The sequence below is a fragment of the Chenopodium album genome, chromosome 12 (genome assembly GCF_948465745.1).
Source record: "Chenopodium album chromosome 12, dcCheAlbu1.1, whole genome shotgun sequence".
NCBI lineage: Eukaryota > Viridiplantae > Streptophyta > Magnoliopsida > Caryophyllales > Amaranthaceae > Chenopodium > Chenopodium album.
In genome coordinates, this window is record NC_137845.1 from 2,155,440 (window position 1) to 2,176,134 (window position 20,695).

Consider the following 20,695-nt stretch of genomic DNA (forward strand, 5'->3'; position numbering starts at 1 on the left):
ATTTTAATATGTATAACTCCTTTTCTTCTTAAATACTTTCCTTTTCCTCACATTTTCAGCCTCTAAAATCTTTGATTCATTGTATAGTCGTACCTATACTGCTTTTGTTTGCTTGATTTTTATCAAAAGTGAATGAAGCAAAATATGCAAAAACTTTTAAGGGTGTTGCAATGTAAACCTTGGTTCCTCTGCATGGACTAATTAAGATATGCTGTATGTTACTTAAAGTTACTCATCTTTTCTTGTTTGGTATTAATCATAAATTCAAACTTCTTCATGATGGATCACTTCTAGTTTTTAGTTTTAGCCAACCTTTAGGGTTTACGGTTAGTGTTATAGATTGTTAAGTTTTGTGATTACGTCTATTTATTAGATCATTAGGTTTTATGATTATGTTTCTGAATCTGTGCTAGCTGGATGCAGTTATGAAATATTAAATGACTGTTCTTTGTATACGGTACTTAATTTCTGTATTGTTTAACTTTGTTGTTTGCGGAAGTGTCTGTCTACTTGGATTTCAATTAAATGTAAGCTGATGAATATGTAGGATTTCGTCAGCATTTAAAGTTTCAGTGAATGATATGTGGATGAATATGATAGGTACTTTAGGTAGTTACAGGCTAATTGTTATTATTTTCAAATTGAATTCATTTAGAAGTCTGATTCATTGAATGCCAAAGCCTACTGATTCGAAGGTTTATCTTTAAATTCAGATGGTAATGCATGTCATCAATAAGATTGCTTCATCTACACTGCCCTGGTCTATTGGATTTGCAGGGAGCTATGGATTATTAGGATGAGGCTGAAAAAGAACCTATATCGACTATATGTCATTCTAAGTTGTCTTTGTTTTCTCTTGCTGTTCACTGGACAAGGGGTAAGTTGCTTAGCAACTCTCTGTAGTTTTCAGGCTATGACTGAATTTTCATGTCTTGAACTGTTTATAGTTTGTTCATTATGGTTTTCCATAATGCCTTTTTTGCTGGTTCCTTCATGTATGCGACTATGAGCTTTGTAAGTGTAGGTTGAGAGGTAAACTGTATATTTTGTGATAATAGTTCAGTGTAGCTAATAAGTAGTACTGATTGCTTGTGTATTAGTGGAGAAATCGTATGTTGATTAGGGGTTTTTAGTTCATTTATCAAGCAATCTGTTTATAATTGGAAAAAGAAAATATGATGATTTTTTGCAACTTGATTTAATTGGCATGGAGCCATGGATAACTGAATATGGAGAAGGCATTTGAGCCAAGCTGAGTTTAACTGTGCGGTGCTGTATAAATTAAAACAACTCAGAGAGAATACGACTTATAATGCATCAAAATACAAGGTATAGAAAATAAGCATCATCTTCACCAAGTTAAAGGAACAGCGGGATGATATGCAGAGATTGGGTCCTTATAATGCCTTTTCATGGTCCAGAGAACTGAGTAACGGTGATTAGAATTTCATAACTTGAATACTCTGTCTGGATGTCAAGAACCAGGGTTGGGCCTTTGTACCTGATGTATAGATAGTGCAGGTTGCCTTTTAAGGTTTTAAGTTGTCACCTATCTTTAAAGAGGCTTCCAGTAGTGACTTATCTTCAAAGACTAGGCTACTAGAGAAACCCCTGTGATTGAAGTTTAACCAGCCCCCTCTTTATCTACTTAGTCAAGTCTCATTCCGGTTGAGAAGAAAGTCTCAGTGATTGTTTTTATTGGCTTGTAAGCTGTAACTACATGAAAAATTGACTTTCCTAGTTAGTTAAAATTGATTGGCTTATAAATGTTTGGTTGACAATAACGCAGGAACTGTAATAGCTCCTATATCTACCAAATAAATCTTGGCATTGCCTAGGTATTAAAAATTCACGGGCATTGGAACTTCCTATTAAAAAATATTTCCTACATCTAACTAATGACAACTTTGTATTGGTACAATAGTATACGGTTCCAACAATCCCACGGGAAAATAAATGGTATCATATTCTTAGATAGGGGTGATTTGTGGGGTGATCTTTATGATGAGCATGAATTATACAGCTTAGATAGAGCCGTAGAGATCATTAATGTTGACACTTATTTAGGATTTTATTTTATCTATGGGCCCTAAATTCTGTTTTCTGACCTCAAAATCTCTTCAGTTTTCTTTCATACTTCGTATTAATTTTGGCTTAGAATGATCTTGTGATGTGATCTATAGTTTTCATGGGACTGCTTTTGGATTTGTTATTATTTATAGTTTTGTGACCAATATGGAATTCAGACAATATGGAAGGTTCTCAACGTGTCCGTTCCGTTTTCCTATACTCTTGCTACTGTTTCACATATACATACTTCATAGGAGTTTTGTGACCATTATGGAAATGTTTTTTTCCGTTGTCTAACTACAAATACTGAAAGTTTTTTAGGACATACATTTTAGGATCATTTGAACAGATTTACAGAAGTATTGGTAGTTTCTTTTGATATGGAAATGGATGCCTTGGTCCTTTGGTTAATGGGGGTGGAATCATGTTATTGTTAGGATTGGGGATAATTAAAATACAAAGTATGAAATTTCTTCTCATAAAACCTTGAGTTTTTGAAGACTTAAATCAACCAAATGTTTCGTCCCCAGTTTTTTCTTTTATCTTTCTGGATCTATCTCTGTCAAATGATCAATATAAGATTCTATATCTTGTGAGTTATCATGACAAGTGATTTTTCCTATGAGTCATATAACGGCATGTCCATATTCTTGTGTAACTAACCAACATCATTTTGCTATTATGAAACTTGAATATGCAATCTGGAGTCTGCATTATCCCTATCAGAAAATAGATGAATTGCAGTTTCGTTAAGGGTTGTGGGAGTTATGAAGTCCTCGACAGTTGAGATTTAGAAGCATCAATTAGATTTGTAGTATCTAAGCTACTTATTATATCTGATGCAAGTTCCAACCTTTGAATGATCAGAGTTTACTGGTTGAATGATGGTATGAGTTCCATAGTGTTGTAAAGAAGGCAGGTATTCACTCAGATTGTTGACAATGGTCTTATTTTGTACAGTAGTAAACCTCTGCGTCAGTAAACAGGAAATTGGTAATTTTGATGTCAATTGACACTATTTCTTACTTGATTGTTCACACAGCTTGGCATTGCTACTTTTTTTTTCATTGAATATATTTTGTTAGGAAGTGTAAGTGAACTCTATGTCGGTGGCTGTAGGTGTCTATTCTGTATATTCCAGAGAAAACAACATGTCTTTTGTAAGACTCCTCTTGTCATCATTGAGGATCAAGCAACCATGTCTAGCATGAGTCGAAACCTTATATTTAGTTCAGGGAAAACTATAGCTAGGACCTGCTGAATCATAAGTCTCACGAAATGAGAGGATAAAAACTGGATGTGAACAGTGTTGAAGAAATGTATAGAACAATTAACAACATTTAAATTGACTTTTGGGTACGTAGTTTGAAAATCTTCTCTGCTATGCTTCTTTGGATTATCTACACAGAAGGTTCTTTATCAGGATGCTGCTTTCATAACTGGGTAGACAGTTAGTGACAAGCATGTCGGTTTCCTCTGCATCCTTCTCCAACTTTCTTTAAACTGGACCTATACTTAATTTGGAACTTTAGGATTATCTGCTGAATTTTCTGAAAAATGAAGAACTTCTCGTTGATTACATGAGTAGTTATTACTCTTATGAGGTCTCTTATCTGTTAATCTGTTATGTTGTCATGAATCTAGTAACACACATCTGATGCCAGCTGCAGTGTTATTCATGGGCAATATTGTACTTTCCTTTTTACTGTTCAAAATGATGATATGATTCGGTGGTTTAATAAATTGTGAAGATCATCCTGAGATTTTCTTAATTGGTAGATGGTGTGAATCTGAGTTTTCTTCATGGTAGTTTAGTTTGAACCAAGCTTTTTTGCAACAAGTCAGCCGGCTTGCATTCTGTAGAATCTGATTTTCTCTAGCTGATTCCTAATAAGCTTTTGTATCCATAAACTGGGCAAGTAGTTGAATGAAGTTGTTGCTAAGGCTGGTCATAAGTAGTAGTGCAGTCTCCACAATTCCTTACTTTTATGGTATTTCAAAGTGCCACAGCTTGAAATTTGCAATTCCAATGTTAGGAAATTCTGCATGGTGTTAACATGAAAATATTAAAGTAATTTTTCAGGTACTTATATGCTAGAAACCGGTTATGGTGGTAGTGCTGATTCTGCTGATTACCCATGGAATAAGTAATATGCTGCTCAAAAAACCACCACGGTCGAGCTTTTTATTCTGTATCTGAATATTTTGTCAAGGAAAAAAAAAAAATAGACTTGAAAATTGAACAATGCATAAATGAAATGCAATTGACTTTTAGAGTAGGATAAGTTGAATAGCCACCATCTTAGCCTACAAATGCCCTAGTGTCAACTCTTAACTTATATCATGTCTACATTTCTTTATCTAAAGATTGTTTTAATGGTGTACTCTTTGCTTCATGCAGGTGATCAGGAGTTTTCTGTGCCTACAGACCACCCTGGAGCATTTAAAGTGGGGTTTTTTTAAAAAAAATATATATTTGTAACCTTCTGTTTGGCATTGTAAGATTCATGTGATTCAGGTCTGTCGTTTTACGTTTCCTGACTTGCACCTTTTGTGGACTCAGGAAGCTCAGGGGCAATTGCTAATGATTGAGATCGAGTGCCAACACTTGCAAAGGAGAGAGACTCTTCATGTTTCAATTTACAACTAATCCTTTTTCAAGTTTCAGTCTTTGAACCAGAATTTGTTGAATATTCAGAAATTCAATATTTCATGTCAAATCCAGAGCCTTTATTTTTTAATTATAGTTTTTTTTATTTTCTAGGTAAAGTACACGGGGAGCCCCCTTCTATCACAAAAAGGGGGAGTGAGGTTCCAAATTCCGAACCCCCGTCACATGGGTCCTTGGGGGGGGAGCTGGAGGGACTAACCATCCCTCCATCTCCTATATCATCAAAATCCAGTGCCTTCATGTACTAGTGGAAGTTGTACAATGTTATTTTATTTGTTGAAGTGAAATATGAGTTCAATTTGACAATGTAGTTTCTTATTTTGTAGTTTCAAATTTCCAAGTTCTGTTAAACCTGCAAATTTTTCCTATATACCAGTACTGCCCAATTGCCAATTCCAGGCATCACAGTATATGGTAAAATAGATCAAACCTGCAATGGTCTTCCTATCAGCATCAGATTTCATGCTAACAATATACAGAGTCTTGTTATGGAGCACTCCATAGTATCATTGTTTGAACTTACCTCAAAACAGTCACTGTGTTGCTCTTCAATTTGACAAGATGACAATTATAGTTAAGCATTCTTAAACGAATGCATTGTCCAGCTTTTCTTAAATGAACTTACCTCAAGCTTTTCTTAAATGTCCAGATTTTCTTCAAACTCTCAAGCTGTCAATTATAGTTAAGGTTTTCTAAAATGAATTTGCTAGTAAATTAAGCTGATGAAATGAAATAATATATAACTGATTGGTTCCAGGTTTCTGATTTCACTGTTTTAAATTCCCAGTAGCATACTTCTTGCACTCAGATACAACTAAGGGTCTGTTCATATTTACTTAATTTCAGTTCAGTTCAGCTCCAATCAGTTCAGTTCAGTTCAGTTCAGTTCCAATCAGTTCAGTTCAGTTCAGCTCTTAATTTCCCTCTCACATAAAATATTCATTTCAGCTTAATTCAGTTCAGTTCAGTTCAGTTCAGTTCCAATCAGTTCAGTTCAGTTCCAATCAGTTCAGTTCAGTTCAGCTCCAATCAGTTCAGTTCAGTTCAGTTCAGCTCAGTTCAGTAAATATGAACAGGCCCTAAAATAAACACAATCGAAGAAATTTTACAAGACATTTATAATTCCTTATTTGTGCTCACACTACAAATTTGTTAACTCACTCAACAAATCTGTTTCAAATTAACTCACTCAACTTAACACCTTTACCAATAACTTTCAGCTTTCATGAAACACTTACCTCAAAACACACTCTGTTAATATTCCCACATATTTACAAACCCAAAACAAGTACGAGTATAATCTACTCAAGGCTGTACAAAGAAAACAATTTCAAGTAATATTGCAAAAAGACTTAGAACAGCACAATTACAGACAAAAAAATTAGCTTGGAACCAAACAAAGAATCAACTGACTTGACAAATCTCAACTCTTTAAATATTAATTATATTATTATAAAATATTAATTATTATTATTAAATATTAATTATATTATTATTATTAAATATTAATTATATACTTCCTCCGTTTTCTTTTACTTGCAACACACCTTTTAAGCACGCAGTTTTAGGAGATGATTAGTGAGGGTAAACGAGCGATTTTATCAATATAATTTTTACACGAAAATTAGAATAGAGTTAAGTATCATTTGTAAAAATTATAATGAAAAATTTGTCCATTTACATTACATAAACCAGAGCTCAAAACATGTGCCACAAGGCTGTGTTGCAAGTAAAAGAAAACGGAGGAAGTATTATTATTTATAAATATTAATTATTATTAATAAATATTATTTATTTATTTATTATTAATAAATATTAATTATTATTATCATTAAGTATTAATTATTTATTATTATTTTTATTAAATATACATTATTATTATAATAATTCAATATTAAGTATTAATTTTAAGCAGGGCAGAGCAAATTGAAACAGAGCAAAGCAGATTTCAGCATAGTAGAACAGCTCTAAAAAACGGGGCCTAAGTAGGTTAAGATTCTCCAAATTTTAATCGATATACTATACAATTACAGCAATCAACTCTTTAATTAAGTTAAGAATCTCCTAGTTTTATACCAATATTTAATAGATTTAGAGTTTCAGGATACTTTATACCAACAAATTGAATTGAACCACCATATAACAATTATATTAAATAAAATTAAAATGCCCAAACTGCAAATTAGAGGATAAAGATATAAGGGAGAATAAATATTGTTTTTCATTAATAAGCATATGATTACAGAAACTGAATCAATCAGCTATTGACTCAATCCCCTTTAACATACAGCCCTCACTAACCCTTTAAAAACCCTAATTAATTAAACTTATACTACCATAGTTACAAAATGCAATAACACAAAACCAACTTCCAACATATCCTTCAATCTAACCCGAAACCGACCTCACTATCATCATCTAAGCTTTCTTAGGGGATTTAACACCCTTAGGAGAAGGCTTCACATCCTTTGCAGCCTTATCTCCTGTCTTCTTTGGCAATAAAACTGGGTTAATGTTTGGTAGAACTCCTCCATGTGCAATTGTCACTCCTGAGAGCAATTTTCCGAGCTCGTCATCGTTCCTTACTGCAAGGAGAACGTGCCTTGGGATGATTCTGTTCTTCTTGTTATCTCTTGCAGCGTTTCCAGCCAATTCCAGAACCTTCATTTCAACATAAACCAATCATCAAAATCCAAATCCAAAACTCATACAATAGCATTAAACGCTCAAATCAAAATGAAATCAACATCACACATTTTCCAGAATATTATCAAATGAAATCAAAACTTCAGATCTGAAAACACATTTTCCATAAAAAAAATCATGAAGTTAAACCTCAAAATCAATCAATGATAAAATAAATAAATCTGAAAAACAAATTGAAATTATAGAGTTGATTGATATACCTCAGCAGCAAGGTACTCAAGAACAGCGGCTAAGTAAACAGGAGCACCACTACCAACACGCTGAGCGTAACGACCTTTCTTCAAGTATCGGCCAATTCTACCAACTGGAAACTGCAATCCAGCTTTCACTGAGCGAGTCACCGACTTCTTCTTGGGGCCTCCGCCCTTCCTTCCGGCGGCTCCCTTCTTCGCCTTTCCTCCGGTTGTTGAATCCATTGCTAGAAATTTGCAGAGATTAAAATGGCGATTTTAGAGTGAGAAAGTTGAGAGAGAAAATGAAAGAGTTTGGTGGTGAATTTGGGTGGAGGGAGTTGTGGGTTTATATAGTGGAGTTGTGGGAAATGGGAATTTGGGGGGAGATTGGATTGTGGGTTTTGAGCCGTTGGATTTTTTGGATTTACGGATTAGGATCTGTTTTGATAGCGATCCGTGTGCTTTTGAATGGACCAATGGGAAGCGAGTATTATTTTTTTGAAATTTGGTTTGAGAATTGGAATCCCGCCACATCTCTTCTAAAATTCTCAACATTATTTTTGTTTCTTTCTCTGTTACTCCTTACAAAATATTGTGAAAATAAAAATATTATGGAGTACGGCTTTCAAAAAAAAATATTATGGAGTACTAATATTATTATTATTTTTTCCCTCTTTGTTACTCCTTACAAAATATTGTGAAAGTAAAAATAATTTCTGTTCAATAAAAAAAAAATTAAGTTCAGCAAAAATAAGTTAAAATGAACGGGGCCTTAGGGTCTGTTCTCATTGACTGAAATGAGCTGAGCTGAACTTATTAGAGCTGAAATTGAACTGAACTGAACTGAACTGAATATTTTATAAGAGAAGGAAATTAGGACCTGAACTGAACTGAACTTATTAGAGCTGAACTGAACTGGAAATAAACTGATGAGAACAAGGCCTATTACTAGTATTATTACTCTGTATTACATATGATTATATATTTATATAAGTGATATAATTAAAAAAAAAATTATTATTATTCAATGTATATTTACTAATACGCTATACTAAACCTTATTATTTTTTTCTTATTTTTGCTGTAAAATTGTTTTTATTGATTAAAACTTATTAGAGTTACTGATTTTTACTGATAAATAAACTAAAATTTATTTAAATTAAGTAAGCTCTTTTTTTAAAAGTTTATTTTTGCTAAACTAAAATTAATTTTTCTGAATTGAACTGCCTAATACGACTATTATGTACTTGTTTGTATGTTTAAATAATAAAAACTATATACATACTGTGTATGATGCATTCAACTCGCATGGCATACTCCGTATGATGCATTCTATTCACCTGGTTTTACTAATATTATCTGAATTTATCTTTTATCCTATTTGAGCTCATCAACTTACCTAAACCTATTGTGCCCTATTACTTAGGCGACTTGCTTTTATTAATCTTTAATTCTTTATCATAATTTATTTCAATTATTTACTCTTAAAGTTATCTTACTTGAATTACCAACTATATATTATGCGACCTTATCTAAACTCAACAACTCACCTGAACTTATTATGCCCTATTGCTTACACGACTCGATTTGGTTAACCTTTTTCATAACGTATTTGAATTAATTATTTACTTCTAAGGTTTTTTTTTTTTTTTTTTTTTTGACGAGAACTTCTAAAGTTATCTTATTTGAATGAACAACTCTTTGTGATTTATCAAAACTTACTCTTTTTTAAAATAAACTTAAGGGATATTAAAGAGAACAGTGTCTTATTTTGTAAACTTTTAATTTATTTGTTTGTAACACAGTTTTTTTGCAGCTAATAAGTATACCGGCTAAGAACCGATCCTAGTGCAATCAAGCATTGTAGTATACTTTCACCCAAAATTTATATGTAGTATGTTTCAATTAGGGGTTATTTTGTTCATCTTATTTTCACTTATTTAAGTCTAATAAGTTCAGATAAATTCAATTCAAGAAAAATAAGTTCTAATGAGGGTTACCCAAGTTGAAATTACAACTAAAATAAGTCTTAACAAGTTCACATAAATTCTGATAAGTGAAAATTAGTTCAATAAAACACCGATCCTTAGGTTTTACAAGATCTAAGGGTGTGTTCTTTATATTTTACAAATATAAGTTTTAGGTGATATAGATAAGCTTTTTAAAATCAAATCCTATTTGATCCATTAGGTTATGACGAGTTCTAAGTTTATTCTCTCAAGTCTACACTCTTGCAATTAGGTCAAATCAATTTTAGTTTGGCCTAATAAGTACAAACTAGGTCTATCTAGATTCAATAAGTTCAAATAATGACTATTCGAGTCCGGTAAGTCAAGGTCACATAAGTTAATATCAAATAAAGTGAAGATAACTCACCATAGTAAGATCTATTCTAATCCAATTGTATGTTCCAATCATATATTGTTGGTTTTGTTCTTCCTTTATGAAAGAGAGGGGCAAACCACTTAAAAGAAGAAAGAAAAAAAAAACGCTACAAACTTTAATTATTGTTAAGAACTTGCATTGTGTTGCAAATGTTAACACAATACACTTCTTCTAAAATTCACACTTGCAAAATTCTTTTTTTAATATAGTGGCAATAATTCGAAAAATTGTCTTAGAAAGAACTAGCCATGAATTCACGTCGCACGTGATTTCATGTTCAACAATTTCAAATTAATTCAGTAGATTTGTGATGAAGATAATACCCCCTTTGTTATTACATCCTCTAACCATATGCTTGTATTAGCAAATGGATTCCAATATAATTGTCTTTTGCTTGATTATCCCCCAAATCTACCACACTATGTACCAAGGATCTTAGGGCCCGTTCTTTTCAGCTTAATTTCAATTTAGTTCAACTCCAATCAGTTCAGTTCGGTTCCTAATTTTCTTCTCTCATAAAATATTCAGTTTAACTCCAATCAGTTCAATAAATCAGAACAAGCCCTTAGTTAAAAAATTTAAAATGTACATGTCCAATAATAAAAAAAATATATAAACATCAATAATTAGGTTAAGAAAACATAATGTGGATCTCAATGAATCATTCAAATGTGTAAATTCTAATCATGAACTGTTACAATACCTATCAGCACGTGATCCAGTGACAAAGATTTGTATAGAGATGGGGAACATACAAACAAACAAGAAGAATATTTTGTGGATAGAATAATAATTATCTAAAAGCTTAGTATTAATTAAAGGTCAAAGTTTATGGATCAACCTATTGTCCATCAATTTAGCGGATGAAGCAAAAGGCTATTAGGCATAATCCAACTCAAGACAAGTTCTAAGTTCTAACCATAAGTGTGATAATTCCATATTCTTATAAACAAGATAAACACTAATTATACTATGCATTTCTCAAAAAGTATGCATGTGGTACAAATTTTCAATAAATACGAGTAATAATTATCAATTTATACACGTATCATATATGATGATTTTTATTTTTTTTATTTATTTTAGTAACACCAACTAATCTAGTTGGTTAAAGTTTTGAAAGGTGATATCCAAAACATGAGATCAATTCTTGTTTACATTTTTATGTTTTTTTTTTTTTTTTTTTTTTTTTTTTTTTTTTTTTTTCTATACACCAACATCATTTCAAAATTTGTTAATAGATTCCCAGCCCAAAGTCATTGTGCTTTAAAATGAAGAATGAAGGTTTAGGCCCAGATGAGCAGAAAATCTGCCAAGTAAACCAAGCATTTCAGCCATGAAAGCATAAAAGGAGTAGAATAGGTGCATCTGCCTGCTCCATTGATCAACATACACAAAAAGATGTAATCGGAGAATGTCAATGTATCAAGTATTAATAACTACAGCCTTTATCCATGAACAAGAAATGACGAAAATTACAACTTCAGGAAAATCATTATCATAGTGATCAAATGGAAAGTTCTACATCTTTCAGTCTTTCACAATTTTATTCCTGGAAAAAGAGATTGACCAAAAAAGTATTTGCTGCAGCTATATTATCTGTATCATCTCGCTTTTTCAAGGGTGTGAGATCAACGAATGGATCACAAGGCTGCTCCCAAAGTTTCAGATATTTCCATGGAAGATTTCATCGATAGAGCTCAATATAAACTCATTTGCACATGCAACAATGATTCAGCTCCATATATAGAAGAAAATCATGATCATTGCTTGTGGGCCTGATGGACACGGATATTCCTCCCGTCCAATACCTGTTTGGCAGCAGGAATGACAGGTTCACGATCTTCAGTCGCTAGATATGCAAAAATGATGTGAGCAATTGGACACTAACCTGACCATCCATTTCCTTAAGAGCTGATGCAGCACCGTCTTCAGAAGTAAACTTCACAAATCCAAATCCTCTTGATTTTCCAGTGACATGGTGACAAATAACTCTTACTAGGAAACACATAATCATCAATCAGCAATAACATAACAAGTAGAGAAAAAAGATAGTTCAATACTATAAACTTCAACAGTAGTATTTAGTACTATAATATTACCTTCAATAATTTCACCATACCGTGTGAAAGCATCTCGTAATACAGTTTCATTCGTATCATAAGAAAGCCCTAATCACAGAGGAAGAACATGATTGAAACCTGATAAGTCAACAACAATTTTCCATGAGAATAAAAAAGTGTACTTGAACTAAAAACAACCTAAACATGATATACGTGCTACTGGAGCCATACACGCAGGTAACAACTATTCACATAAAGGATTTGTTGAAAATACATTTTTTGTATTTTATTATGTATTTTCCAGCGTGGCAAAGTTTGTTATGGATTCTGTTATTCATATCAGAATTCTGTTAAGCTCCTTAATCAATTTTCTCTCTGTTTTCTCTCTACTTTCTTCTTCTTCTTCTCGAAGTTTCCAGAAATTTCTGAGAAACTTGATCAATAAGATCAAGTTTCTACAGGATTGGTTGTTGTAGAAGAAGATTTGAGTAATAAACAATGATTGGATTTTAAAAAATTAATTGACTTGCATTCAAAATGGAGAGGTGGGAATTGGGAAGGACCGATAGATGAAGAAGCATAAGGGGGAGAATCACCTCCAACAAACAAATTTGTACAGGCATTACGAACCAGCTGAAGCATTGCAGAAGGGTAGGCTATACGCTCACAACACAGCATTCTGGTCAACATTATTCTGCTAGATAGTGGAGAGAATCAGAGTTGTGTGCTTCAATTCACTGCCAAATGAATGGGAAAAAAAAAAAAACATTATTGTCTTTCAAATTAAACTCAAAATCAAATGGTGGAGCATGAAATGATTCTATAACTTTGAGTTCAGAGCGAAAGTAGCTCTTTTTTTATATTACATAGAATGTGCAATTTTAATGTCCATGCAAATGCAGATCAATCACCAAGTAGCTCTTTTTTCTTCAAATTTCACTTCCACCTAGTTTTCAATCAGTAGTTACCAATCCTTAACATTTAGAGAGGGTAGGTAAATCTCATGTAGAATACAGGAAACTATTGGTCAAGGTATAAAGCATCAGCCCCAACATACAAAGTATATGATTGTCAAGGGCAGTATAGATCTAAATGAAGTAAAGTCTAGAGCCTAGGGACAGCAAAGCATTCAAGCTCCTACTACAATTACAAGAATGATTACAGAACTCAGAAGTTGAAATGTTGATTCAATCTTAGATGGACAACATAATTTATAAGCAATCTGATATAATGATATGATTAAACAGAGTTTCAACAGACCAACTGAAATTAAAAAGTGCAAAACCATGTAGCAAACTTTTAAAATTTTAGAGACAAAACCTTGACCAGACCAGAAAAATCAGAGGGTGTGTGTGTGTGTGGGGGGGGGGGGGGGGGGGGGGGAGGATACCTTTGTAAGTTGCACTGTTTTCAATTTTTCATGAGGTAGGTCTCACTAATAAGAAACCTAGAATGGATTTTTATCAATCCAAATTACTTGCTTACAGACCCCTCTCGTGCAGTCTCTAGGCCTACAAATGTATTCAATGAAATGTTATGTATCCTATGACCACTGTCTTGGGACATATCGATACTACTAGCAGAATCTGAGTATAAAACTTCCTAGATCCTTAAAAGGTTGAAAGCTAGACTTTGAAAGGACCCTAAAGGAGGATATGGGAAAGAAACTAGTGTTACTACTGTTACGTATTGGTCGATATGAAGTATTCCGATAAAGAGGTGATGGAAGTCTCGAGCTTCGAGCATTGAACTAAAATGCCAAGTATAAATTAGCCTCATCTCACTAGCACGCACAGAGGAAAGCAAGAACCTCAGTGGTAGCGTAGTTTCCCTTCGAATTCCATCCATATTAATAAATCCTTACCGTCCACATTCTAACAACACTAACAAGATAACTGCTTGAATAAAGAGATTGAAGGGCATAGTCATGCAGAATGAGTATTCAAATTACTTGACAAAAATTAATAGATATCACCTAATTAATGATGCTTTCAAACACCCAATAGAAAATAAACAATAACATTTTCATGATCAACAGATTCACTTATTTCCAGCAATTTTAAGAACATTAGAACATGATCAATGAGTAATAGGAGGAATGGAATAAGAATAACAATGACATAACTATTTCTGCTAGACATTTTATCGAACATGTGGCAAGCATTATCCAACTTACAAAAATGAACGCATCAAACCTATGTATCCACTACCACAAATCAAATCAAACCAGAATTTAGGGTTTGCTATCAAATTATAACAAATTTGTGTGCGTGCATATAATTACAGTAGGGCAGTGTTGAGCACATTTAATCCAACAAATTGAGCAATAAGTTACCTGAATTGCCAGAAGAAAAAAAGTGTGAAGAGGAACTTCGAGTCGATGGAGATGAGATGAATACAGGAGCTTTTAAGTAAAAATAAAACCTCCTCGACAAATAACTGCTCTGTTCTTCTCCTTTTTTAATTTTTTTGGAAAAAAATGATCGCCAAAAATAGTTGTTGGCCAAAACCTGCAAAATTAGATCGGGCCAAATAGGTTTTCAGGCCAAGCAAAAAAAATTCCACAATAACTAAAAAAATTAGAAATGCATGTCCAAGGCTCGTTAAATAATAAAAATTAGGGTAATAATATATGTAACCCTTAGGTTATTTATAAGCATTAAATATAATTCTTAAAATGAAATTAAGTTGGGAATTTATGACAAAATCATGCGCGTATCGGTGTAATTAATGTTACCTTATCCTAAATATTTCTTTTTTAGCTTCTTATAGAGCTATGTTTATCATTTTCCTAAGAATTAAAAAAACAAGTTATGCGAATTGAAAAATTATACCCAAATCAGGCTATCCTAATATGATCAACTCTATTTTCAATTAATAAATGTGATTTTACTAATAAGGTTGTTCGAACTTCGAAGGTCCTAAATCCGGATCAGACTAATCTAAATGGAATTAGATCTTAATTAATATATTTATATATAAAAAAAATAATATCACTATGAGACACTAAGAGAAAATTAATTCAAGTCATGAATAGATTGGTATTGTATTATGTCATTTACTTGTTTAAAATATGTACTCGTATTTTGTATTTATCTTGTAAAATTTTTACACCTATTTCTCCATATTTCTTTCAAATGTGCGTGTGCGTGTGTGTTTGTTTTGATATTGTGTTATATTGTCGTGTCATATGTCAAGTGCATTATTAACATGGCAAATTATTAGATTGGACAATGACATTCTAGGCAATACTAACTGTTATGGCTTTAAGATATAAGAATGATAGCTGAAAAACAAATGAGAATCTTTATTTACTAATATTATCTTTAATCTTATTGGTCGTTGGTGTGAACAAGTGTTAACAATTTCGTGGATTGATTATGCAAATCTTAAATGATTTTGTTGCTTTATTGTAAATTCATCTACGTTTATTTTCAAGTTTCAAGTAATCTATCTAAAATGTACACTACTAACACTAGCACTTGAAAACCCTCCAATACTTCAAAATTTTCATCCCCATCGTGCTTAGAACTGTTATAGGCGTTAATAATACACATCGATTTTTGATACTTCATTATTTAATATAAATACAAAGATAAAGATATTTAGTGCAATTTTGATTGCTTTGTTTAATAGTGTGAACTTCGCATTTTTAGTCATCACGCTTTCCCACGTGACATTTAACTTCGATCTGTTAGAGTCAATTATGTCTTCAAGGCGTGTACCACATAGGACGACTTAAATAAATTTAGCCGACCACACATGTATCACAAAAAGCTTTTGACAATAGGAGTTGGCTCAGGATTGCCTATTTTTATTAATTCTAGGGTTTTTTTGAATTTGAACGATGGTAATGTCACTAATATGTCATATTCATATAACTTAAAATGCTTGTGGCTTGAAACATGATAATTCCTATATTGGACTTGAGGATTTAGTAGCATAAATTGATAGGTTTATTGCCTATGTGACTATTGTAAATTTTTTCGTAATTGATTGGAGGAAATTAGTGGACAAAAACACAAAACTTGGGATTTGCACTCTAATATTTGAGTCAAAGTTACCACTCATCTATGTTAACAAAGATATTACTTTTTCAGATTGAATAATTAAAATTGTACATAAACAAACACATCAATCAAACTATTGCAATTATTCCTAAACAAACAGAATATAAACACTTTTACTCAAGTACACCCTCGCACCATTCATAAATTTCCATTCATTGATCCAACTTCCAAATCAATTTAAAATCCATATCAAGGACATTCTCAATTCCATTTCCAATTGACTTCAAAATCAAAGTTAAAGATGAACTTTAAAACCTCAAAAGCAAAGGGCAAAAACGACTTTAAACACAAAAAAAAAATACGTGGCAACACCTAATTGGTAGAACCGACTTTTCTCAAATCTCACCGTTGTCACGCATATGAAATCATCATTGATATTTCTGCCACCCCTCACAACTCCACAAGCCCAAAGAGGGTCACCGATTCCTTCGCTTAACCTCCATAAAAACCTCCTTTATTTTCCGACCCCATCAAAATATATTCCAACCCAAATAAATCAAATTAAATAAATCAAAAAGAAAATTATAAAGAGAGTAAAAGACTATCTTCCTCTCTTCGTCTCCGACTTCACTTCTACGCAGTCTTCTTCTCCCTCATTTTTCTCTCTCCTCTTTATCTTCTTCAGTTCTTCATCCAATCATCACCATGGTAACTTCATCAATCATCCTCCTTTGTTAATTTCGAGTTTTTAGGTTTTGTTTTTGATCTGTAATTGAATTTCTGAGCTTAATTTTGCATCGATTTTTTTTTTTTTTTTTTTTTTTTTTTTTTTTTTTTTTTGCTTTTGGATCTGCTTTTGGTTTTGTTTTCTTCAGTTAAGCTTATGATGTATTGGAATTCTTGCTGTTTGTATGATGGATTTGTTTTCTGGTATTTGATTTTGTGTTATTGAAGTATATTTTGAAGCTGGATTATTCATGCAATTTTCGTTTTTTATTTTTTCGATTTGGTTTGCTTGAGCTTGGTGGATCATGTAATTATTGCCTTGTTAATTGATTGAAAAATGATATATGATGTTGCCTAATTTTAATGATTTAGATTGTAGTTTATGCATGTTGCTTTATTTTTCTCGCTTGATTTTAATGATTTAGCATAAAGTTGTCGCATGCTGCTGTAGTTGTTGCTTAAGATTAGACTAATTTATAAGTTGATTGTTTTTTCGCCGATTTAAGATCAAATTGGGTGTGTGTGTGTGTGTGTGAGTTGGAGTTAATCAGTTAGGGTTTGAGTTGAGTCTAAGGAGCTGGTTTGGTTCTGTTAATGGTGTCACGAAGAATCGAAATTAGGCATGGATACTTTGATCGCACTTGTATATATTCGTTTTGGAAGTTATTCTTTCTTCATTCCATTTTCACCTTCAACTTTACTCCTTCCATTTGGTGCTTCCCCTATTTCGCTGCGTGCATGTTACACAGGGGGGATGAATATGATTCAAACATTTTTAAAAGTAGAGATGCTTTATTTCTATTTATTTTTTTATAAAAAACATATAATAGATACTTATGTGATCCCACCATCATCAAATCACAGTATATCACAGCACAACATAAGTGCACCTGCAGCTCACACTCCTTTTTCCCTACTCCGCTGGTCCTACGACAACCATAGCCAATTTGAAGACAAACAGGGCCATTCCAAGATCAGGGTCCTACATGTGGCCAAATCTGATCCATGTGGCACTGTCTCTAGTCATGGAGGGCCTAGACTAGGTAATACTATGGCCAAATTGGCTTAATTCTTATTTAGGGTATGGTTAGGAGTGTAGGACCAAGTTTTTTGTAGAGGGGGGGGGACTTATTGTTGGATTGGGAATTTGGTTAGGTTCTTCCATTATGGTAGGCTGTGAGATGGATGGTATAATGAGAGGGGCAGGCAAGAGGAGACACTGGGATCTAGGCAGAGAGAGAAAGGGCTTTGTGGGCCGATGTCTGACAGAGGTAGGGGCTATAGGGCATGGGGAATGGAGAAAGTAGTTAAGAGTTAAGACATTACTTAGCCAGGGTATGTGCTTAGCAATTAATATAGTTCCTAGTATTGATCTTAAGAAAAAGTCGAACTATGTCTTGTAATTTGGCTATTGGTTCACTGCTAGATGTTTGTGCCCCACTTTTAAAAATTTGCCTGAAAGACTGAAGCTGATGATCTATACCCTTAATCACTGAATCACTTCAGATGACGTATCTAATTCGGTAACATCATGGAACCAACATTATGAATTTATAATTTGTATACACAGGAGGTATGGGAACACTTAGATTGCAGGAATGATGGTATGGACTATGGACAAGATAAGGAACATATGTTTGTCTATGATGTTTTAGTTGATGTTACTGCTGCCAACTGTTTTTATTCTCTATAGGATTTGGCTGTGTACATTTTAGGAGTTATTAGAACCCGAGAGTTTAAGGAACTAATGTAAGGACAGTGAATTAATATATGACTGTCTATGGTGTTGAGCATTACCCCATTGGATTAGCTACATGACATTGTATGGCTCATGTTAGCAACTATCTGTGTGTATACGGGCATCTACACATGTCTTAAAGGGCAGTTAAGCTGAAATTCATAATTATTGAACTTTGCACAACTGATAGGCCAATGCAGCTTCTGGAATGGCTGTGCACGATGATTGCAAGCTGAGGTTTTTGGAGCTGAAAGCAAAGCGCAGTCACCGGTTCATTGTTTTTAAGATTGAGGAGAAGCAAAAGGAAGTAATTGTTGAGAAGGTGGGAGAAACAACTGAAAGCTATGAAGAATTTAGTGCGGCTCTTCCTGCTGATGAATGCCGCTATGCTGTGTATGATTTTGATTTTGTAACAGAGGAGAATTGCCAGAAAAGCAAGATCTTTTTTATTGCATGGTAATACAGCTGCTATAATCTGCTTTCTATTTCACCTTAGGCTTGGCAAACATATTTTGACACTTCTCTCCGTGTCCAATGCAGGTCTCCTGACACAGCAAGGGTGAGGAGCAAGATGATATATGCAAGTTCAAAGGATAGATTCAAGAGAGAGTTGGATGGCATTCAGGTGGAGCTGCAGGCAACTGATCCCACTGAGATGGGCCTTGATGTTTTCAATAGCCGAGCTCGTTAAGTTCAACAGGCTAGTTATGCAGATGTTTTTTTTTTCCCCATGCGCACTCTTTTTAACTTGAAAAGAAAGTGACGTTAATAGTTTGTTGATGGTGGATGCTATATATTAAGTTGTCCCAAGTTTGACCTTGAGATCTTGTGCCTATATAGGTGACATTCACATTTATATTGTTGGTGATAATTCAATTTGTCAAATGATTTCTGGTATAGTGTGATTCAGTATGCTTAGTATGTATAATTTGTGGGGTTGTACAGCACATTTTGCGCTGTCAGTTGAAATGAAGGTTACTGAATTTGGCTCTAGTTCTTGGCTTCATGGTTGTTCTTCAATGTACGATGTGCTTTGATCTCATATCATCTGTCTATCACGCCAAACTGCATTTTATTTCCTTTCTCAACTTCCATAGATTCTTGGGAAGGGGGGAAAGTGATGCCGAGCAGTTGTGTAAGTGTGTAACTGTTGTTTATCTGGGTGAATGATTATTATCATCATATCATGTCTGTCGGTCGTAGTGGGGTGTTTATCTTGAGTATTAGTCCTTGTGACCTTGCAAGACTCTCAGATTTCTCCAAATGTAGCAACATATTTGAATGTGGATTATTTTTCCTGGTGGGGACGAGCTAAGCATTTACTCTGTAAAAATGGTCAAAGATAGAGGGTTATCAAGTTTATGGGTTAAGAAATTAGTCCTTACTAAGCTAGTCTATGTACTCCAGGGCCAGCTTATTGGTACTTCCATGGGTCAAACTGGGTATGTGATCAATGCTTGCTAGCCTGGTCCTTGTAAACGTCACCGTTTTATGCCTTTCTCTCTTTTTTTTTTTTTCTCTCTCTTTCCTTTTCCAATCTAAAACTCGATGAAGTCCTGGTTTATCATCATGATAAATAAAAATTTCCAATCTAAAACTCTATGAAGCCCTGGTTTATCATCATGATAAATAAAAATCATTACTCTAATCTAATAGTATTTTTGTAAATAAATCAACAAAAAAAATTTTAGTTAGCATGACATTGTTGCAAATAAATTAACATTTGTGAGACTTACATTTTATAAAAAGTAATTGATTTATTTACGAAAATGCCACTAGATAAGCGAATACTCCGTAATTGTTTATCATAATGAAAAACTTGAATTTTTTTTCCTAAAACTCTAATGTTTGCTTGCTTTCTCATCAGTGAGATGGAATTCGCGCAAACAACCTCTATTGTCTAATTTATTTTGATAATGAATTAATTTTTCAATATATGCATGTTATTTGAGTATCAAGTGATTGTAATTATGATATAAGGAGCAAAAAATATCGAGATGGAATTGTCACCTACTAAAATAATTCATATACATCCGAGGATATTTTCTGTTCATCTGATAAAAAAACCCTAACCTTAGGTGCATATGGACGGTTTGATCATCTACTTGTGCATGGGAGTGGGTATTTTTGTTATGAACCCTATTTTCAAGTGT

General features: G+C 33.3%; 3 protein-coding genes across 3 annotated transcripts; 1 reads left to right on the forward strand and 2 right to left on the reverse strand.

The window, feature by feature from the left end:
- Positions 1-6,939: 6,939 nt before the first annotated feature.
- Positions 6,940-7,935, reverse strand: LOC145571565 (histone H2A-like). The gene is made up of 2 exons (XM_081630596.1): positions 7,648-7,935; positions 6,940-7,402 (listed from the first exon to the last, which is right to left on the reverse strand). The coding sequence occupies exons 1-2, from the start codon at positions 7,861-7,863 to the stop codon at positions 7,160-7,162; spliced, it is 459 nt and encodes a 152-aa protein (XP_081486722.1). The 5' UTR covers positions 7,864-7,935; the 3' UTR covers positions 6,940-7,159.
- A 3,427-nt stretch (positions 7,936-11,362) lies between these two features.
- LOC145571566 (glycine-rich RNA-binding protein 4, mitochondrial-like) lies at positions 11,363-14,531 on the reverse strand. Its single transcript, XM_081630597.1, has 5 exons — positions 14,404-14,531; positions 12,665-12,805; positions 12,108-12,176; positions 11,897-12,003; positions 11,363-11,816 (listed from the first exon to the last, which is right to left on the reverse strand). Exons 2-5 carry the CDS (start codon positions 12,756-12,758, stop codon positions 11,769-11,771), a joined length of 318 nt encoding a protein of 105 aa, XP_081486723.1. The 5' UTR covers positions 12,759-12,805; positions 14,404-14,531; the 3' UTR covers positions 11,363-11,768.
- A 2,047-nt stretch (positions 14,532-16,578) lies between these two features.
- Positions 16,579-19,535, forward strand: LOC145570000 (actin-depolymerizing factor 2-like). Its single transcript, XM_081628978.1, has 3 exons — positions 16,579-16,786; positions 18,733-18,998; positions 19,083-19,535. Exons 1-3 carry the CDS (start codon positions 16,784-16,786, stop codon positions 19,231-19,233), a joined length of 420 nt encoding a protein of 139 aa, XP_081485104.1. The 5' UTR covers positions 16,579-16,783; the 3' UTR covers positions 19,234-19,535.
- The last annotated feature ends 1,160 nt before the right edge of the window (positions 19,536-20,695 follow it).